The 24625-nt window shown below is 44.0% G+C and overlaps 2 protein-coding genes across 3 annotated transcripts in view; both read left to right on the top strand.

Annotated features, from left to right (window-relative positions):
* LOC117890430 (semaphorin-2A) overlaps positions 1–16810 on the top strand; it is a 34034-nt gene extending 17224 nt beyond the window's left edge. For both annotated transcript variants that reach the window (XM_034795259.1, XM_034795258.1), the window contains exons 3-15: positions 8494–8581; positions 8665–8716; positions 10563–10631; positions 11750–11857; positions 12213–12350; positions 12413–12545; positions 12629–12985; positions 13593–13821; positions 14270–14606; positions 14669–14832; positions 14895–15047; positions 15144–15252; positions 15701–16810. In XM_034795259.1, coding sequence (XP_034651150.1) covers positions 8494–8581; positions 8665–8716; positions 10563–10631; positions 11750–11857; positions 12213–12350; positions 12413–12545; positions 12629–12985; positions 13593–13821; positions 14270–14606; positions 14669–14832; positions 14895–15047; positions 15144–15252; positions 15701–15772 — 2009 coding nt within the window. In that variant the 3' untranslated portion in view covers positions 15773–16810. The remainder of the gene's footprint in view (positions 1–8493; positions 8582–8664; positions 8717–10562; positions 10632–11749; positions 11858–12212; positions 12351–12412; positions 12546–12628; positions 12986–13592; positions 13822–14269; positions 14607–14668; positions 14833–14894; positions 15048–15143; positions 15253–15700) is intronic.
* Positions 16811–18315: 1505 nt separating this feature from the next.
* LOC117891323 (cytosol aminopeptidase) lies at positions 18316–20316 on the top strand. Its single transcript, XM_034796739.1, has one exon. It carries the CDS (start codon positions 18461–18463, stop codon positions 20042–20044), a length of 1584 nt encoding a protein of 527 aa, XP_034652630.1. The 5' UTR covers positions 18316–18460; the 3' UTR covers positions 20045–20316.
* Positions 20317–24625: the final 4309 nt, after the last annotated feature.

Here is a 24625-nt window from a genome sequence, read left to right on the forward strand (position 1 = left end):
ATCCCGCACAGATAAGTCCCTGAATGATATATGATTGACTCCTTAATGCTCTCACCCAAAATGAATATTAATCATTTTAAAGTTAAAATTTGCCAACCTAGCCACATGCTTCCCTTTGGTCTTCTCTGAATTGAAGTTTGTCCAGTTTATTGAGTCATTAAGTCATAAAATTTATTCAAATTTCTGCCCTGAGAAATCGGAATCTGTTCTCTGGTCTTTTGTCTATTGTTTTTTTGGTATGTTTCTTGTTTCTGGTCTGGCTGGCATGTTCTGATGGTGAAACATGTTTGCTTTGGCTTAATAATCTTTGGCAAAACTAATTTATCATTTTGACGTTGCTTGATTGAAAAGTTGTACCCAGAGTTCAATGAATTCGGCATAAAACAAAAGAATCATGAAATATAGAAAAAGGCTTAACGATGGGAAGGAAGATGCCGAGACTAGACATTTCTGCATATTTCTTTCTCGTTTTTGGGGCTTTGAATCAACAACAAGGGATAGAGCAATATCGTGTGGCAGCATAGAGTGTTTTCCTTTGTAGTAGAGCTATTGGTGAGTGGGATCAGTAGTCATTATTCAGGCCGTAAAAAGAAAAGTCCGTTTTACTTTGAATCTCACTGGTTACTCCTGCATGGAGGCCAGCCTCTTTGCTGTAGTGTCCATAGCTCAAAGCACTTGATACGAATTTGATTTCCACTCTCATCACCGTCGACACCTCTCATACTACGTATCTAAACGATGAGCTTTGTGTGTGTCGTCCAGTGTCTAAAATCGGAAAGAAAAAATTCGAAATGGGAACATTGTTGCATCCGCCCATAGATCGGGTTGTACGAGTTTAATGAAATTTTCATGTTAAGCGAGAAAGTTGCGCATAAAAAAAAGGAATCCTAACATTGTGGGAAAAGCTTAAAGGGTGGATGGAAGATAGAAAGCGATAAAATGTTGTATAAAATATTTAAATCTCATTTTGTGCGGCAAGCAAGCCAAAGCAAGTTCTTGTGTTGCATGAACATCGGACCATAGACCCGTAAACATTTTCTAATAGTTCACGTTTTAGAATGCTGGTCAGGGATGGGGTATTCCTTCCAACCTGCCTCTCTCTTTGCTTCTGCTGCTTCTTGAGGCAGTGTATAAGTGCAGCATAAAACTTCACGTGCCGACAACAACTTTGGTCCTTGCCGCATGTTGCACTGTAAACTCAATAGCTAAGCACTTGCCCCAAAGGAAACGTGAGGCGATTAGAGAAGCGTTCAAACTGTTGTTTTGCGCATACTTTTCAAGAATACCGCAGCCAGGGTGTGCGCGTGTGTGTGTGTGTACAGGAGGAATAAGGATCGATTGGAATGTGCTGGAAAGGGACCAGCATAGTCTGAATTAAAGTGTAAAGCAAATGACTGCACCAGATGCACATACTCTTTACCCCACATCCCCCTGAAGCACTGATCCTCAAGCAACAATAAATTAAATGCCAGCCAAAACCACAAAACACACATTCCCTTCTTCGTGCAACAACAAAAATAAACTCTAAAATGTCAACCATAAATTCCCCAGTAGATTTGGTAAATTTATATTTTGTTTATCCACCAAAAAGAAATGTGCAGGAAAAAAGCGTTTGTTTTATTTCATTTCATTGATTTAAATGAAATTAATTGCATTTCCTCTGTTGGGGAATGAATACGAAATTTATGTCTCTCTTCGCTGCAGCGGAGACGAAAAGAGAGAGAGAGAGAGAGAGAGCAAATCCTCTGGCTCTCTCCCCCACCACTTCATTTGTTGAGTCAGCGGTTTGACAGATGTTTCTTTTGCGGCCACTCCTCTGCACACTCTTTCGCTTTGTTCTATTTTTATATGGCATTGTCTGCTGTTTCTGCTCTTCCTCTCGCTATTCTGTTACTCACTTCTTCTGCCCCTTCATGTGTTTCTCACTTCTTTTCTGATTGTTATCTCGTTTCTTCTTCTCCTTTCTGTGCCCGCCTGCTGTTTGAAATTATGTGTGAATGACTTCATTATGAGGGACAGTCCAAGAATTGACTCGTTCGATCAGCAGGTAGACAAAACAATACAGATGAAGCAATGATTGTCTAACTGTAGTAACTGTAGCAATACCGTTTTTGATGAACTGACGCAGAGATGGTCTTACATTCACTATATAAGCAGTTCTATTAAAGGTTAAAAAAATAAACCACAAAATTTACCCGAGTTTCCTTACATTTTGAAAATAACTAAACAGCAATACAGTTGATAGTGCACTGCTTCGATGGCATTAGTGTAAAACTGCAGACAACGCAGTTTTACAAGTGGTGTGTTATCGTAGAGTTTAACAGTAATGTTAAAAGTGCACTAAATATCTGAAACTTTACAGTTCCATTCGAACTAGACATTTGGGAGGTTCTTTACAGATATTTCTGTATTTTTTTTGCAAATATTTTCGTTTTAGCATCCACTGATGTCATTTGTTGTGTATGTCAATCTGTAGTCGCCGTCGCGCACTGGACTGCTGACCCACAATCGAAACGAACAAAGGCGATAATTCAAATGGCGTTTTTGGCGGCCCAATGACTTCCTCTCCAGTCACTTCCATTGTGAACTTTTCATCATCATGATGCAGGCCATGTCAAAAGCTGTTTCACAGTTTGTGTGCCACAGATTCACCTCCTGCACGAAGACCATTCCCACCCGTTTGCTGTAATGTAGATTCGTAGTCCGAGTCCTGGGATTTTACCTGCTGTTAATCCTGTCCCGGAAGGCCCTGGCAACTGAACAAACTGTGCAACCTGTGAAAACTGTGCCTGGAGGCCCACCCAAATCATGTTAGCGCAGCTCTTTTCAGAATGTCATCGAAATTGAATTTCAATGCAGTGGGCAATGGGCCTGTCGGCACCTCTTCATGGATAGGGGGCGTGGCTTTATAACGCTGCTGTGTCAGTGGCACAGAGAGATAGAGAGAGAGTGAGATGACACAAGTGGCAGGTAGCAGGTGGCGCACAGTGGCAGGCGGCAACATCATTAAAAGTATGTTTAAAGAGTCGACTCTCTTTCTAAGTTTTAGTTGAGCATCAAACTGAAAGAAAATCACGTTCCACGCTCGGACTTTTCGCCTCGCTGCTGCACTGCAACTTTTGCCCGACTTTGTCCACTACTTGCCGCCGCAATCTCCATCCGAATGTTGCAAGAAGAACACTTGCAAATACAAGTTATATAACATTCGATTCGATAAGAGTCTCGGGAGCCCGGGGTCGCTCCTCCGTTTTTCTGCTGATTAAAGAAGAGGAAGTCGAACTTATCGCTTGATTCTGTACGGTTTGGGGTATGAGGAGGAAGCTCTAGAGGAAGCCGATACAGCGAGAAGGAGAAAGAGAGAGAGAGAGAGTGTTGCAAAAGCAATTAACAGGCGACAACTGTGTGTGTGTGTGAGTGTGGCAGAATGCAATCAATCAACTGTAAATGCAGTTAGGCCACAGATTTTGTCATTTTGCGTCTAATTCAATCACAATCCAAAATTGACACAAACAAACGCAACTAATGTTAATTTCCATTTATGCCATCCATTTTAAGGTGAAATTTAATTAAGTTTTCGTGCAAGCTGCCTGCCTGCCTGCCTGCCTTACTGTCTGCCACAGTCTTTATGTGTGTGTCCCGTGTGCGTCTCCTTAATTGACTTAAGTCTTAACTTAATTCTAAAGACCATAATTTGCATACTCCTTATGCTAACCCCAGACTCTCAACTACAAAGTGTTGCACAGACAAACCCGCTCGCACTTCGATGTGCTGCAACAACAGTTGCAAAACAGGGGCCACAGAATGTTTTACTTGCCACAAAGGTGGCTACCGCATGAAACTAACTTTTGGCTTTGGGGCAACGAACATGTTTGTGCCACAGGCCACTTGACTCGAGACACACAAGCGAATGCTGCATAAGACTATTGTAAAAACAGCATACATGTCGTGTGCATGATGCTGTCTTTTCTAAATGCTTTTCAATGGATTTCCGCAGCCATGTTTCTCATGTGGTGCGAGTATCTTTCATTCAAGTGTTTTCAAAGCAGAAGGGAACCCAGAAACCATAGTTCTATGGTGGTACTCCTTTTTTTTTGGTGGGGTATTAAAATAGAAACTACTGTTGCAAGCGTTTATGCCGCACCGCACTCACACATGAAGCAGATCATCAAATGGAGTTGCACTAAAACCCACTCTGCAGCATGCACCTCTCGGAGCACCCAAAAGTGAAACATTTACCGCATCCGAATTTTGTTGCTGGCTTTTGGGGCACTGTCCAGGGGCATGCTCCACCTCGCTGGCTGTTGTTTTTGGTCCTCTTATGTCCTGTCTAGTGCTGTTTTGACTGCTCTTTTGATGCTTTTTTACGAGTGCAGTGCGCTGCTCGTGCAGGGTAATGTTTATTTTTTTTTTGTGTACCATTTTTACCATTTTGCAACACAAAATGAACTCTTGCCACAGCCACCAGCCACTGCCACAGAGCCATGCCACTGCTGCTGCTGCAATAAAGTGAACTAAATTGAGTTGAAAATATTTTGCAACACCAACGGGAGGCCCCTCCTGGAGGCTCCTCCTCGTCCGCTTGGCACTGCAGTCAAAATTAAAGCTAAAGCCAAAGCCAAAGCCTCTGGGGGCAGTCATAGTACAGTGCTGACAATAAGTATATTTACCATGCATATGCGCTTCAATTATACATATGCATAATACACACATACGCAGAGAATCGGAAGGAGACTGACTTCCTCCCACCCAACCCCCCGGAGCGGTGGCGAATTGTTGTGTTGTGCAAATGAAATGGCAACCACTTTTGGGTGAACTTTTGCCTGCTCCATGGCTTGGTGGGGGTAGAAGCTTGGGGCACAGGTGCAGACGTCTAGACGTACAGGATTTTGGAGTGCTTAGAAGGTGTTGCACGTTGTGTGTTGTCTGTGTGTGGTGGCTGGCAGGGAAGGGAAACCACAGGTTCTTATAATTAGCAAGAAGGGAAATTCCAAAGCAAAAGCAGGGATATTTTTGGAATACACAGGAAACCCAGAGCAGAAGCCGGCACTTGATTTATTTCCCAAAACCAAATATTTAACAGAGAAGTGCAGTGGCAACATTTGCTTATAATTCAAGAGATTTACCTGTGTGGCAATGATTTTTGGAGGAGCCTGGTTCTAGGAGCGACATCAGCCTGAAATTGTAATTGAAAAAAATTATTAAAAATTGATTAAGCCAAGAAAAATGTTAAATTATAGTTAAGTTTATTGTGTATATATTCTCTATATGCTTAAAAACATTTTATTAATGGTTGAGAACTCCCAGAATTCCTTGGAAAGATATGCACATATTTTTGGATAAATATTAAACAAAATGTATGCCTTTTATTTTTGTTTTCTACCACAGTCCTCTTATGTTTAGACATATTTTGTTAAAAAGTAAACTAAGGGAAGGAAACTGAAAGATATATTGCCATCTGCCAGCAGCGAGGAACTGCAGCATAAACCCACATCCACCGCCACTCAGTTGCTCAGCTGCCCAGCCGCATTTGATGCCACATTTACATGTACCTTTGGCTCTCCTTATTTCATGACTTTCCTTTGATAGCCCGATGTCATTTGATGTCCCACAAATATGTAATGTACATATGTAAATGTAACGGTAAACGGGGCGAAACCCTTGAGTTGCTGTCATCATTTGGGGTCCAAATTTCTGGTGACATTTCAAAGGTGAATAATGTCAGGCTAGGGCCAGGGACTTGGACCTGCAGCTGACAGGGTCTCTCCTGCCGTACATCTCTCTTTCTCTCTGTGTGCATGTGTGTGTGCCCCCGAAGGCACAGTCCACCCAATGTTTCGAGTGGGTGGCAGGACATTAAATTTACAATATGTTCATTGCTGCCTCAACGTCTCTCCATTTGATTTGATAATAACGTTTTCTCTTCTTTTTTTGTGTCAAATGTAATTTTCTCCCCTGAAGAAATTGATTTGACGGCATTCGAGCCGCGTGGATCTACTGCCATGTGGGAGATGGTTGATGCGAGATGTGAGGCTGCTGCTCGTAAAACGCATATTTATGAAGAGCATAAAAATTATTGACATATATGAGGATACGGGGAAACGTCTCGAGGTTCGAGGTTTGAGAGTCATAAATGCTTATACGCATAAGGACTCTCCTCTCCCTTCCAAAAACAACAAAAATAAAGAAAATTGGCAAAAAAAAAAAAAATGGAATATAAAATTTGGCGTTTTTTTTTGGCTGGCTTTATTCTCAAAGGCAGCTCGTAAATGCAATTTGATTTTGATTGGACTCTGGATTAAAACCAAATAAACTTCAAGACTTTTAAAAGTAAATGGGAAATTTTGAAAGGATTTTAACAGCGCTACGCTTTTGTTTTTGTTGGATTTTAAAGATGTGACCATGGAGAAAAAATTGTAATAAAATAAATAAATGGTTCAACTCCATTGGGGACTACGAACTGTACCAGAATCACTGGGAAAATATTAACTGGAACATATCCAGATCGAAGGGCAACTGGATTAGCTTAACCATAGGTCCACTGAGAGCGCCAATTGGACATAGTTCTGCAATAGATTTATAAGGGAAAGCGCTCTGCAAGTTCTATCATTGGTTTCCTTTCAATGAAAGGTTATAAGATTAAACGTTTAAGACTTCAACTACATTGAATAGCGGAAGTAATCTGTGACTTTGCACAACCCTCTCTCGATATGCGAAAAGGGATATTTCGCCAATTGTCTGACACATAAAATACACAGAGAGCAGCATATCCTTTGGGCCATCAATTTTATGTTAATATTTAGCATATTTTTATGGGCTTAATCCAGTCATGAAATTGTGGCAATATGTTTTTACTGGCTGCCGATGACAATTGGTAGTGGCCCCTTGGCCCTTGGTCCTGCCCGAACGACTCCATAAACCAATGGATTTCTGTCTCGCTGGGGCAAGCAGTCAGGCAGTCGGGCAGAGATTGAAACTCTATAAACGCTTCGAATTGACTTGTGGATTACCAATTGCTGAATTGCTTGCAATTATTTGCGGGGCGCCGCCATAAGTATATTTCAGCGGGCACATTCCATATAGTTTATGATGTTATTTGTTTGCGTTTGTGTTTTATTCTTAAAGAAATTTCCTTTAAATATTCATGTGGCATGAAAATCTGCACAAAGTTTTGGCAAAAATGAAGCAAAATCGAGCGGCAAAGAAAAAGGAAAAGTTCGACAGGCATTTCCAGTACGAGTACGAGTACAATAAAAATATGTACAAAAGCATTTCGAGCGTACACAAGTCGACTTCCTGTTTGGCAAGGACATGGACATTCTATACGAATCCATGCGCAAACATGGCACATACACGCACGGAAGGGGGTGTGGAGCGGACATGTTCCGGGAACTGTACATTCTATTGTAGTGGTTCCCTGTCCTGTCCTGACCCTGCTTGCTGCTTTCCCCCTTTGCTCTGTTTATGCCGCACACAAAAATATTCACTGGGAAATCGGAAATCAAAAATAGCTACAGTTCTGTTTCCCGGGTTTCCCCCGGGTGCCTGCGGCCTGGTTGGGTGGCTTTCCTTTCGGTATTTACATATTCCATTGTTGAGCGGTCGGAGGAGCATGAGTGCATAAATCGGATGACTGTTATTCGGGGTCTGTGCAGAAGGAGGTCCTGCGCTTTTGTGACCTCTCTGTCATACTTTTAGCCATTGTCCGGCTGGGGGCGGTGGCGCTATGGCGGGTTGTGTGGTTTGTCGAGTGGGTCATCCATAATCCTTCCAAAGACATTTGACACTTTACCCGAAGACATTTCATCGCATCTCATGCACAGAAATTAATTGCTAAAGAGATTTATCAGACAGCACTGATGAGTGACAGCCAATCGATGTGGGGTTGGGCGCGGATGCGAAATATAAATTAGTTTAATTAAATAATTGTTTGCTCAGCATTCTGGACACACACACACACGCATATCACCCTCCCTTCCTGCCAGACAAAGCGACGTCATTGAAATTAACATAATACTCGCACAATACTCATAATTAATGGGTGGAATTTCCATGGTGGGCTGCGGGGGGAACGAGTAAAGGCTTCCCGATTTTCCGCTGTGCTTTGCGGAAAAACTTGAATCTAAATAAACACAAGAAAATGTTATCCAAAACTGTCATTTGATTGAAATGGGATATCTATGGAAGTGCAAGGAAGTATCTGCCAGCTCCCTGGCAATGTTTTGTCTGTGGTCCTGTCCACACAGTCCTGACCCTCTCTGTCCCGTGCTGCCTTGAGTATTTTTACCCCGAAATGAAAACTTTATTGACACTATCTGCAGACCGTTACTCTACTCTGGGTCCTCTGCCGTCTGCCCGTCGCCCCCTCTCTGTGTGCTTTCTGTTGTCGTTTCACTTAAGCAAAATTTCCTTGGCAAATATTGAATTTACTTCACGAAAATGTTTTCCAATTTTCACCATTCTAACTCTGTCTCTCTCTCTTTCTTTCGTTTGCAGATCATGTGCGGGAGTTCACATGCGGCCGACTGTATTATCGCACCTTTCATATGAACGAGGAGCGGGACTCGCTATATGTGGGCGCCATGTAAGTATTTTACTGGAAATTGTTTACATTCAACATTAAACCTTTTTTCTTGCTAATTTTTTGGTTTGCTTTGCCTTTTCCAGGGATCGCGTATTCCGTTTGAACTTGCAGAACATCTCCTCATCCTACTGTGATGTAAGTACCACAGCCAAATGCTAACCAACAATTTGTTTTTCTTTTTTGGCGCAGTTACATAATCGGCATAAAATATATTCCTTAAATATGTTAATCCTGGGGCAGCAGATAAAAGTCTGCTCCAGCCGTTAGCCGGGGTTGATGTTTCACCCAAAAGGTGGACTGCTGGTGGAACCTGCCTGTTGGCCAGGTTCAAGCCACAAATCTATCGTGACAGTTGGGAGTGGGTGGCCCAGAATCGGGGCAAGCTTTTAGGCAAAACAACAACAACAACAGCAGCAGCTCTGTGGGCCTTTGCGGCGTGGCGTCTCTTGTTAAAAATTCATTATGCGCCACTCTACTCAATCCCTGGAACTGTCTGTGTGTGTGTACCTCTTCATGTGCCTCTGAGAGGAGTGTGTATCTGTATCTGTGTATTTCCATAGTTTCTAAATGGCCGCTAAGCTTCCATCCTGCAGCCTTTTGTGGCCATAAAGCGTCACATCTAAACGTTGTCAACACAATGCACAGGCTTAGCCAGCCTTTTAGGCGCACTTCAAATGACAACGAGAAAAGAGCGAGAACATACCCACAAATCTTCGATTCCCCAAGCGACGACGACGACAGCAGCACACAGAGCACACCAACAGCCATGTTTCCTTTAGTTGAGCCAACAAAAAGGCCGCAAAAAAAAGGGACTAAAAACATATTTAATATGCACTCTTGTCCATGGGCATTATGTTCTCTGTCGCTCGGTCGCTGGTGTATTCCCTGTGCTCTACACAGGTTTATGCGTTGCCCGGAGATCAGATCAAAATCAGAGACAGAGAGAGAGAGAGAGAGAGATTGTGTGTGTGCCACGAAACTTGCCACAACATTTTCCGTTGGCAATTCGATTACAGGAAGTGCGATGTGCCTGCGCCCCCGCACCCGCGTATGTGCATGTTTTTTTTCGTGCTGTTTATGAATTTATGACTTACAAAAGTTTGTTTTATGAGCCCGAGACGGGACACACCTGACTGGGCAAACAGCCCACCTCCATACGGGGATATTCCATTTCGAAATCGTAAAACTCTAAGAGGTTATATATTCGTAAAGGCGCAGAGCAGGCGAGAGGATCTGGGCCCCCATCCATGCGGATACGTCAATATATTTTATGCGGTTAAGTGCGAATACCCTGCGCCATGGGCATCATTTGCTTCCTTTTTTGGCCTATACGCGAGGGCTCTCCTGTTGCTGCTTCAGCTCCTGCTCGTGCCTGCACCTGTACCCACCATTCCCACTACGGTGCTGCTGCTGCTGCTGCCGCTCCTCTGCTTTATGCGCCAAATGCAAATTCAACTAAATAATACATGATTTTGGTTTTATATGAACGCTCTGTTGCGACTGCCTGCCTCTTAGGTGGGTGGCTGGTTGGTTGGTTGGCTCCTTGGGTGAATGGGTGGCTCGTTGGCTTTGCAGGATGCTCTAACGGTTAGCCCTAGAAGGCGGGTGCGTGAAAATATTTCGTGTGTGTGTGTGCTTTGGGGGGTAACATTACGTGATTTATAAATAAATTTAGTTGAAAGCATTTCTGAAGGTGCCACGAACTGCTGCTAGTTGTAGTTTATGCCACAAGGCACAGCCAGCCGCAGTCTGCCACATTTATGTATGTATGTATATGTACATACATATGTATATGTACAATGTAGAACATATTTTTCATTCATTTGGCGCTGGAAATTGAATTTTTGAATTGATTGCACGTGAGCTCTTAACTAATGGCTAATGTCTGTCGATTGAACTACATTTCTGCTGCTCCAGAATCTATTTGATAACATTAAACGAACGATTATTATATGTGTATTTTTTTATGTCTCTGTTACAGCGCGATGTGATCAACCTGGAGCCCACGCGTGATGATGTCGTCAGTTGTGTATCCAAGGGAAAGAGTCAGGTATGTAATTACAATACTTATGGGCTTAGATACTCTTAAGAGTCACCTTTTAAAGTCTCTTACAGAAGCGGAAAATGTTTAATGAGCTCTTTGGCCTTTGCTCCATTTATTCTAGGAAAATGTGTCCAAATGTGTACAAAAATGTGCAAATATCTATCAGTAAAGATAACTCATAGAGTTCTTGCTTTAAAAACTCACAAACAACATTCAATTTCAATCTAAAATCCACTGCGAATTGGGTCAGTAATCGCTAGCAGCAATTGCCGTGCCCCAACGATAGATAATTCGTACACTTTTGAGATGCAATGAAGCAATAAAACTATTGAGATGCATTAGAGAAATCACATACCCGTGTGCAGATATTTTGCTGTAATTCGATTTTTCTTTCTCTTTTTTAAAGCCAAAGAAGAAATGGCATGGGGGAGGGCGAACGCTGCTGCTGCTGCTGCTGCTGCTGTTGCGGCTGCTGTTGCAACTCGTTTATAATGTGACAGCAAATCCTTTCATTTGAAATCAATTTCAAGTTATTCGTGGCAGTGGCAGTGGCAGTGCCAGGAGTGCCACTGGCACTGCTAGCAGCAGTACCATGTTGCATGCAACGCACACATACACATGGGATTCCTGCTTAAGTCATCATAAAGCTGCTGTGCTAGCTGTGCTCTTCCCCCTCTGTCCCCTCACTCTCTGCCTCTGTGGCTGTAATTTCTGCAGGGATGCCACTTGCCATTGTTGCCGTTGCTGCTGCTCCTGGCATACCCTTTGCCACCTCTGCTCCTCTGTTGCCCCATAATGGTGCCTCTTCTGGTGTCCCCATTCGCGTTGCATTGTTGCCAATTGATTTAGCTTCGGCAGCGACGCGTGCTATTGCAATTTGTGCTCCGTTCTTGCCACAAAATTCGCTGCACTCACGCACACGGGGGATGCAACAATTTTGACATTGCTGCGATTGTGTGCCAAAACAGATGATGCCACGGCACAATAAATTGAAAATGCTCCCTCCCTCCCCATAGCTCCCACAACATTGTCGAAAACCTTGTTGAGGATATCCCTGCAGGTTTACTCGCTCCCAGCTGCTTCTATCCTGGCTATGAGGTACTATAATCGATATCATTTTGCAGGTTTTCGATTGCAAAAATCACGTACGCGTCATACAGTCAATGGAGCAGGGCGATAGGCTCTATGTGTGCGGCACCAATGCCCACAATCCCAAGGATTACGTTATCTATGTAAGTTGCACACACAAACAAACACACACCCTACACCTACACGCAGTCGATGGCTGGTTGGATAGATGGAAGATGAAGAAGAAGCCAAAAGCCAAGAGCAATTCCCCATTCATGATGAGCCCAGAGTGGTTGGAAGCCGTTGAGTGAATGGCACAGAATTGCCTCCGACAGTTGACTTTAGATGGCAATCAACAGTTGCCTCCTACAGAGGAGCAATCTACGATAGACTGAAGCTTCTATTCATGCATAGATAAAACATCTAATCCAAAGGCCATCTACTGCACACGCACACGACACCTTTGAGTTACATTTTACACATATCTAAATTATTTTCTATACAAATTTAACCCCGCAGTCCAATTTAACACATTTGCCCCGCTCCGAGTATGTGATTGGTGTGGGTTTGGGCATTGCCAAGTGTCCCTACGATCCGTTGGACAACTCCACTGCCATTTATGTGGAAGATGGCAATCCCGGTGGTCTACCGGGTTTGGTAAGTGCGAATTTCCAGGCTGACAATCGAGAATTGCATTCATTTTCATCTTTTATCCGCAGTACTCGGGCACCAATGCGGAGTTCACCAAAGCGGATACCGTCATCTTTCGCACAGATCTATACAATACATCGGCCAAACGCTTGGAGTATAAGTTTAAGCGGACTTTGAAATACGATTCCAAATGGTTGGACAGTAAGTGCCATCACAGCTCTAACAGAACACAGCTCTAAATCTTTCTCTAATCATATTTTCCGCTTCTTTTCTTTGCATTACAGAACCCAATTTTGTTGGATCCTTTGATATAGGGGACTATGTGTATTTCTTTTTCCGCGAAACGGCCGTGGAGTACATTAACTGTGGCAAGGCCGTGTACTCGCGCATCGCTCGTGTCTGCAAGAAGGATGTCGGTGGCAAGAATCTGCTGGCCCACAACTGGGCTACGTATTTGAAGGCGCGGCTCAACTGCAGCATCTCCGGGGAGTTCCCGTTCTACTTCAATGAGATCCAGTCGGTGTACCAGCTGCCATCGGACAAGACCCGCTTCTATGCCACATTCACGACCAGCACCAATGGCCTGATTGGATCGGCCGTCTGCAGTTTTCACATTAACGAGATTCAAGCTGCCTTCAATGGTAAGCTCTCGAAACGGAATCCGGATTTGGTTATCTACAGGGAAATCTGCTTATCTGTGGGGAGAGACAGGGAGCTGGCCATGCCGATCCTGTCAACGTTTCGCCTTGCATTGACGTGCAATTTTCTCCATTGTCCGTTCGGTCCGGCCATCCCCAAAAGTGGATTGCTTGCCCAGAAATGGAAATGGAAATGGAAATGGAAAACGACAAATGCAACTTATTGGCAAAATTTTATTTTGCAATCTACACATTTGTTTCGTCGCTCTGCTGTGACTGCGATTCCATTTCCATCCTCTTCGTTGAGTGTTTTGTAATTTTCAGTGAAGTCGAATCGACTCGAGCTCCCCTCTGTGTGGCTCCCTTTGCCGTGTGCGCAACATAAATCGCATTAGAAAATCCATTTGAATGGATTATAGCCACACATGCATATACGTGTAGATATGTGGCCCCGCCGGCTCCACTGACAGCTTAGTGGCAAGCGGGGCCACAGCTGACACCTTTTGCTCGTCGTAGATTTAAATCTTCAATTGCAGCGCTCCCCCTTGCTATATCCACCCCACTATATATATATTTCTACAATTGTTTTTTTGCACCTTTTTCCGCACAGGTAAATTCAAGGAGCAATCCTCATCGAATTCCGCATGGCTGCCGGTACTCAACTCGCGTGTACCCGAGCCCAGGCCCGGTACATGCGTCAACGATACATCAAATCTGCCAGATACAGTACTGAATTTCATCAGATCCCACCCGCTCATGGACAAAGCCGTAAATCATGAGCACAACAATCCTGTCTATTATAAAAGGGATTTGGTCTTCACCAAGCTCGTCGTCGACAAGTGAGTAATGCCAGAAATATTCCTGAGAGTTTTTTATTGATAAGAGTAAGAGAGCTGAGAAAGTGTACAAGTAACAAATTGATACGAATTGAATGTATCATAAAGTAAACATTTCCAGTAATTAGAGCTCTAAGAAATGGCAATTTTTCACTCCTGCACTGATGTCTGAACAAGGCAGAAAAGTTTCATGTATAAAGTCTTAGCACAAGGTCAAGTTTAGAGCTCCTTGCTGCATGTTTAATATTCAGTGAGTAATTCAAATTAAATGGTTTGAACTGCGCCAAGGCTGCAACTCACTGCATAAGCAGTAATCAATGCTTGGGTTCATAAATGTAAAGCTTTAAAGTAAATAAGCTGTTTATAATGCTAATTATTAACATGCAATACATGAAGGAGTATATTTTCGTAGAGATTAAAACACCTTTTCATGTGTGCTCTTTTGTTGCAGAATTAAAATCGATATACTCAATCAGGAATACATTGTGTACTACGTGGGCACCAATCTGGGTCGCATATACAAAATCGTGCAGTATTACCGGAACGGTGAGTCGCTCTCGAAGCTGCTGGACATTTTTGAGGTTGCACCCAATGAGGCCATTCAGGTGATGGAAATCAGTCAGACACGTAAGAGCCTCTACATCGGCACCGATCACCGTATCAAGCAAATCGATTTGGCCATGTGCAATCGTCGTTACGACAATTGCTTCCGGTGTGTCCGTGATCCGTACTGCGGCTGGGACAAGGAGGCCAATACGTGCCGCCCCTACGAGCTGGATCTGTTGCAGGTGAGTGGCGCTGTGGGGAGTGTAGAGTGGCGAAATGACATGTGATTTCCTACCACCCACAGGATGTGGCCAATGAGACGAGCGACATTTGCGATTCGAGTGTCCTAAAGAAGAAGATTGTGGTGACCTACGGCCAGAGCGTGCATCTGGGATGCTTTGTCAAAATTCCCGAGGTGCTGAAGAACGAACAGGTGACCTGGTATCATCACTCCAAGGATAAGGGACGGTAAGGATTTGGATTTTAGTGTGATTTATCTTCAATTACTTGACTACGTCTTCGTTTTCTAGCTATGAGATCCATTATTCACCCACAAAGTACATTGAGACGACGGAACGGGGACTGGTTGTGGTGTCCGTGAATGAGGCCGATGGCGGACGCTACGACTGCCATTTGGGTGGCTCTCTGCTCTGCAGTTACAACATCACAGTGGATGCCCACAGGTGAGTAGCGGGCAGTTCCGTAATTATGCGCTCATTATAATCGCATTTCCGTGTTTCCCTTCCATTTTCTCTCGTTTCCCCCCGCGCTTGGCACAGATGCACTCCGCCGAACAAGAGCAATGACTATCAGAAAATCTACTCGGATTGGTGCCACGAGTTCGAAAAGTACAAGACGGCCATGAAGTCCTGGGAAAAGAAGCAAGCGGTAAGTGATAATGAGGGCCACCCCCCATGGTTCTGGGTGGACTCGGTGCGACAGGTTTATGGTCCGAGGCAGACACATGCCATAATAAATGATTTCAGTAGCAATTATTTTAATAGCCCTCGGGCCATGTCCAAACGACGTCAAATCAAAGAGAGAAAAAATAAGTGAGAATACACAAACGGGTGTAAGGTAGTTAAGTTATCATTATCCACCACCCCCAAGTGAACCACCGAAACACCCCGAACCACCCCACCTGTGGTGGTGTGACCCAAATGCATGATAATTGCCTGCTTGGGTGGGAGATGCATTGGAAATGTAATTAAAATGCAATCACTTAAGGTTCTCCCCTCAACTTTGCACCTAATGGCAGGCAATCACAAATCAATATCCATGACAAAACCACACATCTAATTATGATTTTACCTTTGGTTCTTCCTCTACGTAATAGCAATGCTCGACGCGACAGAATTTCAGCAGCAATCAGCATCCGAATGAGATCTTCCGCAAGCCCAATGTCTGATATCATGAGGAGAGTTTCATTCTCAATATGCCGCCATTGAGCACATCGTCCAAACAGTTTTAGTAAATCGAATGCAGCCGCAGCCGCAGTCGCAGAGAGATTATATTATGCCACGCACACGCACACACAAGGACTTCTCGTCGTATCATCATCAGCATCATCATCATAGACATATTCACTTCAGAAATGAACACAAACATGACAAAAACAAAACAAAAACAACAACACTTCCTAATAAATAATGCATTTACCGGAGGCATTTACAATGCATTCGACTTAGACTTAGACTTATAGAGGGTATTAATCGTATCAACTTCCATTGAGTGCATTTCGTCAGCAACAACATAAAAAAACCATACCCACACATTACTATACACAAGCCGCATTTAATAATAAAGTATACACATATTAAAATACATAAATACAGCCCATAGTTAGCTACAAACAATTGCCGCGCATACGCACAAAACGGAGCATTGAGCATTGAGCATTTTTAAGCATTACTCGAACTCGAACTCGTAATCGTAATCGTACTCGTCTATGTACTGTACTCGTATTAACCCATAATCGTTCGATTTCGTACAGGAACAGAATTTTCAAGCGCATATGGAAAAGCAAACCTCGAATGTAATCGAAGAAGCAATGTGATGTTAAGTTTTGATAAATTTATGAACTGCCTAATTGCATTAATCACAATATAAATAAAATACAATCTAAAATAAACAATATTTAAACTTAAAAGTTGTACACACGCAGATCGCCATTGCGGATACGAAAACGATTCTAAAGTTATAGGAAATATCTCTACTTAAGCCTCGAAACCACAAGCAATACTCGCCTAATGTGCATCAAAATAATTAAACTCAATCAGAGTCGAATCAGTCCATAGCTTATATAAAGAAATACTTGCATCATAACGTAATAATCCCAATTGAAACTTAAGATAACATCGAACTCTATGCCTGTCCGTATGTATTGTATGTGTACTCTCCTCTCAACATTTATCATTTAACCCTCCTTCCATCTTGCCCACAGAAACATAATAAGGTACGAATTTCTTGATTTTTAGTCTCTTTAAAAACTTATTCAGACATAATAATGTACTTAAGGTCATTTGCGAACAAAAATCTTTAGTTTTTAAGCGTTTAGTTGTAACAAAAATACATTTTAATAAAAAAAAAATATCAAAAATGATATAGAAAGGTGTTGGTTGGTCTGTGATGGAAAGATTAGATATTACAAAAGGTCATCAAACTCTGGCAAAATTCAATTAAGGAATGTTAAGGAACTGCCCACACGTTGCATGGTTGTGGAATGGATTGGCTAAGAAATACCTGGCAAATAGCAGACAAATGAAAATGCATAATAATTTCAATTTCATTGCAATTTTTCTTATCTGCAAACACATTGCATAATTCCAGACGAATGCGCATAGACAAATGTTAAGTCGAAATCAAATACTTTTGCACTATTCAACTTGGGCAAATATTTTACAACATTCAACATTCAGCAGGAAACAGGCCGAAGGACAAAACTAACAGTCGCCGGCCATCCTTTCATCTGTGTGCACGGGTGGGCGGACAATGTGAACAAAGTTTGTCCGTGTGTTTTTGGGGCTTGCCCTTTCGGGTCAGGTCAAGCGCAAAGGCGAGAAATAAGCAAATTTCCAATTTGGTTTTTGGCCAGCCACACACACACAAACACACACACACACACACCCACATGCAACCTTTTCTGCTCACCTTGCCCAAAGCCAGAAGGCAAACACACACTCGTCTGTGCGGAGGAGTGTCCCTGGACAGATTTGCATATTCCAGCGCTTATGCGACACTAAATTGAATTCCATATTCAAATAGTCGAAAGATAAGCAAGAGCATACTTTTCAATTACAGATTGTCGTGTCTGCCCGCAGAACAAATGGAATTAAAGAGTGCAACAATTTTACATAATTCGAATGCCAGTAGAAGTCCTGGGCATAGTATCTGCGGCTCTTACGGCTGCGCTGTTCCCACCTTAATTAGTTATGCAACACCAAAAATTAAGCTTAATTCGCGTTGGCCCACTGGTTTGGAAAATTAATTATTTCCATTCGCTGCCATTATCGCTGTGCACTTGGCCAGGCCATGGCCAGGCGCGGTACGGCCCAGGTTAAGGTCCATTCCGGTCCGGTCCGGACCTACTTAATTGAAATTCATATGATTTTTTGCTTCTCTTTTTGTCATTATTTTATGCGTTTTATAGTGGTGCGCCCTCGCCAAGGGTATTATAAATCCTCAACATGGCCGTGGCAGGTGGAGGAGCATCACCGGAGCGACTGCCTTAGAGATTCTAATCAAAATCAACATGGAAAGGGAAGACTCTTTGCATCCAGTCAACTTTCTCAAAGCCTCTTAGTTTCTCCAAAATCTACACACACAAAATATATATTTTTTGGTTGATCCAAGCAGATTTGGCTTTAGATTTCAGACTTCTCACTCAATTAGAATAGAATAGTTATTCAGTAGAGCACTGTTGAGCGGAGCACAACGTTTATCGTAGCACAAATACAAATTTTATTCGTTAAATTTTTCGTTTTACACAAAATCTTGTAGTGTCACACAACAAAATTTTCTAGTCAGCAAAATTGTGCGTAATATATATTAGTTGACTTTTTTTTAGTTTTGGGTTCTTTTTAGTCGCGTTCCAAAGATGCCTTCGTATCGCGATCTGTTGTTGTTGCGTTCGGCCAGTCGGTTGATCTCGTTTCAGCGAACCATCCGCGAAGCCCCGAGTTGCCTGCGTACCTATGCGACCAAGTGCAAGAAGCCCAAGGGCGTGGTCGTCGGGGTCTACCAGAGGGACAGCGACAAGCCGCCGAAGACCACAGAGAATGCTGTGACCCTGGACGACTCGGTGGGCGGCAAGGTGATGCAGTGGATCCGTGAACGAAACATGGACGGCAGGCCGGGCAAGGGGCTGCTGTTCAGCGGCATGGAGGGTGACTACCAGGCGATTGCCGTCGTGGGTGTTGGCGACTATGATGCCGCCTTCGATGAGGAGGAGGAAATGGATATGGGCATGGAGAATGTCCGTTTGGCCGCCGGTGCAGGCGCTCGCGCCCTACAGCTGCAGGGCATGAGCGAGGTGCATGTGGATGGCATGGGCTATCCCGAGCAGGCCGCGGAGGGCGCCTCCTTGGCCGTGTGGCGCTTTAACATGAACAAGAGGAAGAAGAATCGCACAAAGACGCCCAAGCTGGACCTGTATGGCAAGGGGGACCGTGAGGCCTGGACCCGTGGCCTGTTCAAGGCCGAGTCCCAGAATCTGGCACGCCGTCTCTCCGATATGCCAGCGAACATGATGACCCCGTCCATCTTTGCCCAGGCTGCCGTCGATGCTCTGTGCCCCTGCGGCGTGACGGTGGAGGTACGTTCCATGGACTGGATCGAGGACATGGGCCTGTCATCGCTCCTGACGGTCGCCAAGGGTTCCTGCGAGCCGCCCCTGATGCTCGAGTGCGCCTACTGCGGCACTGCCCCGGAGGAGAAGTCCATTCTGCTGCTCGGCATGGGCTTGACCTTTAACAGTGGCGGCCTCTGTCTGAAGAGCAAGACGGGCATGGACCAGTATCGCGGCGCCTTGGCTGGAGCTGCCGTCTGTGTGGGCGTGCTACGCGCCGCTTCTGCCCTCTCGCTGCCAATGAACATCTCGGCGATCATTCCGCTCTGCGAGCACATGCCCTCCGGCATGGCGGTCAAGTGTGGCGATGTGGTGACCCTGCTCAATGGCATCACCATGGGCATCAAGGATGTCGGCAAGGCGCCTGTTGTGGTGATGGCCGATCCCCTGCTCTACGGCCAGGCCACGCACAAACCCAAAATGATCATTGACATTGGCACGGTGGCTCAAGGCGTCAACTACGGACTCGGCGGCGCAGCCACTGGACTGTGGACCACCTCGGACTTTGTGCACAAGGAATTCCGCAAGGCTGGCGGCATAACTGGTGATCGGATGTGGCGCTTCCCGCTCTTCAAGTACTACCACCAGATAGTCACCAAGAACACCACCTACGATCTGAGCAACTGTGGCCGTGGACCCGCCACCTCCTGCCTGGCCGCTGCCATCCTACGCAGCCTCGTCCCTTGCGTCGATTGGGCACATTTGGATAATCGTGGCACAGGCATGCTGACCAGAACCAACCCATTGCCCTATTTGCTTAAGAATCAGATGACCGGTCGCCCCACACGCACCATTATCCAGTTCCTGTACCAGCTAGCCTGCTCTCAGTCTTAGTCTCAGCATCTTTTTTGATCGTTCTAAAACACATTGTAATTTGGCTTGAAACATCAATGTTAGAACCCACCCAAACACTGCACCCCACTGACCGAACGCGCACCACTCCCAATATGATTCAGTTAATTTATCAACTGGCCTGCTAGCCAGTTACTAAGTTTAGTCTAAATTTTGGTTATAATCTTATCAAACACATTGTTGTAATTTGGCTTGAAACATCAATGGTTCAAATATGTAAATGATATTCCCAATAAATAAGTTTGTTGGATGGATTTATCTGGCTTTCGATTAAAACTTCTAACTTCATCTATGCATAGATTGAAATTAAATTGAAACTTTTCTCCTATCCACAGCTCTACAGTTTTCTATAACTTAAAATATTCTATACTTTACCCTCCAACTATTATGAGCTAATTCCCCTCTACTTGACTCCTTCGTTGCTCCACAGATTTTGGCATTTAGCTCGCTTCAACCAACTCACCTGCCAAATCAAAATTTGATTTCCAATTGAATGCGGAACCCCCCCGCTCTCATCTATATTCGTATAAATATTGCCTGATTTTCCGCAATACGATTGATTGTCGGGCTGCCTGGGCTGCCTGAGCTGGCAGCTGTGCGGATTTGGGTCCTTTGATGTTCGTTGTGATTATGTTGACTATAAAACATTTACATTTTGGTTGGAGTGACAAGAAAATTGCTTTGAAGTCAGGCGGTGTGGGGTGCCAATCAATCGCATTTGGTAAATAGCATTATGACGCTGACTTTACCATACATACTCGTACATACATATGTACATACGTTATGTACATACAATCTTGCAAGCAGGTATTTATCCCTTGCTCCTGCAGCAGCAGCAGTGCAGCACGTTACGGCTAATTACAAACGGAGCACGAAATGGCAAATGTTTCTCTCAATATTTAATTGGTCTCGGGTTCAGGGTTCAGGGTTCAGCTGCTCCATCTCCAGGTCCCACTGCTGGTCCTGCTCCTGGTCGTATTTGACTGGCAGCAACGCAACTGCAGTTGGCAAATGTTGGTAAATGTGGCTTGTGTATTCTTCCTCTCCCTCCGTCGCTCTCTCTGTGTTGTGGTCCATCCGTGCGGATGGATGTACCTACGAGTGGTAGCTACAACGATGTGCAGTCAAATTTAATTTTGCCTTCGAATGTCAAATGGCATACTTCTTGATTATACATTATACTCGTACAAATAGCCTCTGGCTGCCTCCGGTCCGGACCCTTGCACTTACGCACAAATGCACACAAAGTTGTGTTTGTTTAAAGATTTTCCACTCCCCCCCTGCCCGACCAGCTGCCTGACTGCCATTTGGTTACCTTTATTAGCTAATGCTAATTTAGGGATTTGCGATTTGCCTTCACCTGCTTCACCATCTGTTTTCGTATTCATGCCCAGATTTTGGTATTTGAAGTGCTGATTGCGTGGAGGAAATGCATAAGGTGCGGATATTTGCGGACTCTAGAGGGATTTAATTAGGGATTAAATTCGATACATGATGCATGAATGCTAAACCGATTGTTGCTTAAACTCAACTCGATATTTTCTATCATTTGTAACACATTTTCTCCTTTCATTCACCATGGAAACACTTTCCTCAAGTCTCTTTGTGCTTGACAGAGCTCCTCCACACCAATTGCCCCTCATCTGTGGATTCTGTTGCCCTCCTGATTGCCTTTGCTGAACCCATTGACATTGGCCATTACCCGAGAACAAGAAAAAAATTAAAAAACATAAACGTCTCATTTGAAGACAAAATGGCAATTTGCTCAAGACAACAGAGAAAAGGCTGCCCGGGGGTGGCGGGGTCTAACAAAAGGATACGCTGTGGAGCATGTGGCGACTTGGATGGTTGGGGGGGAAAGGAACTTGGACACGGACTAAGGAAATGCACGGATTTTATTGCTTATTTGTTAAATGGCTCGAAAAAGTAAATCAAGCGTGATTTTGATACGCCCCAGAGATAACGAATTATACTAGGTAGGTAGACCAGGAGCACCACCCCCCGCCCGTAACCCAGCAGAATCTTGGGGAGCAAAACTCTCCCGTGCATACATATGCAAGTAGCTCTGTTGTTTTTGTGTGTTCTCTGGCATTGTTTTTATTGGTAATTTGGTAGAAATTTCTGAAAATTTTCGTTGTTTGACTTTTTAAACGCATAAAAATCCCTCAGCTTTTGGGCGCTCAGACATATCGTCAGCGACACCTGGCGCTTTGTCGTTTTATGAATTAATAAAGACGTCAGAGAGGTAAGGATTCTCACATGGGCCACTCCTCCCACCATTCCACCATTTACCCCCAAAAACACATTCGGCAAAGTACTGCGCGAGGGGTAGCCGTTGCCTTTAGCCGTCTTGTAGCTTATTAAACGTATTTTTACAGCATGCTTTACACGAATTTTCACTTTATATGCAAACATGTGAAACACTATAAACAAAAGACCCCAATTTGCACGCATCCACACACGCACACCCACACACACACACACACGATGTGGCCCCGTTCTTATCCCCATATTCTTGGGAAAAAATTTCACTTTCTATTAAATTTTACAGTAAACTGAATTTACACCCGCTCCAGCCAGCGAACAACACACAGCAGGGAAAAGCGACACATTTTGGTGGGGGGAAGCAGCACAAAGCAGAGAGAAGGAGAGACGCAGAGTAGGAAGCTCTTTTCTCATATAAACAGAAAATTGCAGAAAATGGCGACACCTGCTGTTGCAAATTAGAAAAATAAGATGTTTCATAAAAATGAAATGTCAGCTTAAGGGGCGAGCAAAAGCCCAAGAAACGAGGGAGCAAAACACACACAGCGACAGCAACAGCAACAGCTTCAGGAACAGGCACAACACTACAAACAATAACAACAGGTGCCAGGAAGAACCCACCACTGCCAAAGGGAGGAGAAGGAGGAGCATCCCCAAAATGGAGAAGGGGAAAATCCTTATTCAAATGGCAAGCGAGAATTATGGGTAGCACAAAACGAAAACTTGGCAGGCATGTTTCCATGAAGACTCCAATATTGGCTTTTGGTACAGTGAAAGCTGACTTGAGCGAGCAGTCTCAGAACAGTGGAGATTGTTTTTAACTGTGTCAGTAAGTATGGTAAAGAATTCTTAACGTCCTACAAAAACAACAACCTATCACAACAAAAACAAACTGCAGAAACAAAAGAAACCCACACAATTTTCGACCCAAGGTATCAGGCGATCAGAAATTTTAGCAGGCAGCATTTATGTTACTTAACAGCATGGGCAATGCACACATAACATCGCTGTAACGAGCCTAACATCGCTGTAAGGAGTTTAACAGACCCGCTGTTATGATCGGCATAGCAGTCAACATTAACAGAACAGATTATTACTGAAATGCAACTGACATTTTCTTGCTTCTGCATATGTTTGTATTTAAGCATTTACAGTAGCTTCCTTGCAATTGCTGATCGCTTGGTACCCTCGGCCTGGTATCGTAAAGCCGAAGTTTGCTGTCTTAACGATTGCCCGTTGTGGTGATTAATGGCAAAAACCTTTTAAAGTTCGCTGTAATTATTTTTCCCTTTATTTTTAAACAGTTTCTATAAGTTTTAAATGGTTATTCTATGTGCGTTGAAATCTAGTAATCTGACAAAGACCCAACATTGAATTTTGTTTATTGAAATGTAAATAAATAAAAGCCATAACTCAACCATTTGAGAGATGCTTATAGTAGCCTGCAAGTCACCTGCTCGCGCAAAGATCCTTCACTGTAATATGACATGGCTTACCACTCCCGAATACTCGTCGTCTTATCAAACATTTTGCTTACAGCGATTGGGCACAAAAGTCATTTAAAGTTTGCTCCCCAGTTAGTCAGGTTTGCAGGCAGCTCTCGATGATGCAGGAGCAGGAGCAGCAGCAGCAAAGGCAGCAGCAGCAGGACAAGAAACAGGAGGAACAGCAGCAGAAGCAGTAAACAAACACAGAGCGAAAGGAAACAAATCTAATAAAATCAGCAGATGATGGTCATTAGACCGAAAAGTAATTTCATTTATTCGCAAACTCGATTTGTTGCTTTGTAGCACGAAGTGCGCACGAGTGGGCTGCCTCTTTCACAGCCACTTCCACTGCCACTGGCACTGGCACTGGCACTGGCACTGTTCTATCCTGGCCTGGCCAAGGAACTGGCCTGGCCAAGGAACTGGCCTGAGTATCGTACGCTGGCCCGGGCCACGATACAGGTCAGAGGGGTCAGCCGAGTCAGTGGAGTTAGTGGACTGGGGCTAAGCAAGGCAAATCAAAGCAGCGAAGCGTTCAACCAGCGTCGCGCATAAAAACCCAATGGAGGAGGCAACAAACAAGAGGAAGCCAAGGAAAAACAAACAATGCCTGCACCCAGGAGCAGCCCCATCATACAGACAATGTGAAAAATCACAAAGGAGGAGCGCGGGGAAGCCCAAAACATGGGGCAGGCGGTGAAACAGGAGCTGGAGCTGTAGCAATAACGAAATGTGCTGTTGCTCTCTTATAGATTTCTTAAACAAATTCCAAAGATGCGTCGTTAAAATTTGGCCGCCACTAAAAATGCAA

This window comes from Drosophila subobscura, chromosome E (assembly GCF_008121235.1).
Source record: "Drosophila subobscura isolate 14011-0131.10 chromosome E, UCBerk_Dsub_1.0, whole genome shotgun sequence".
NCBI classification, from domain to species: Eukaryota; Metazoa; Arthropoda; class Insecta; order Diptera; family Drosophilidae; genus Drosophila; species Drosophila subobscura.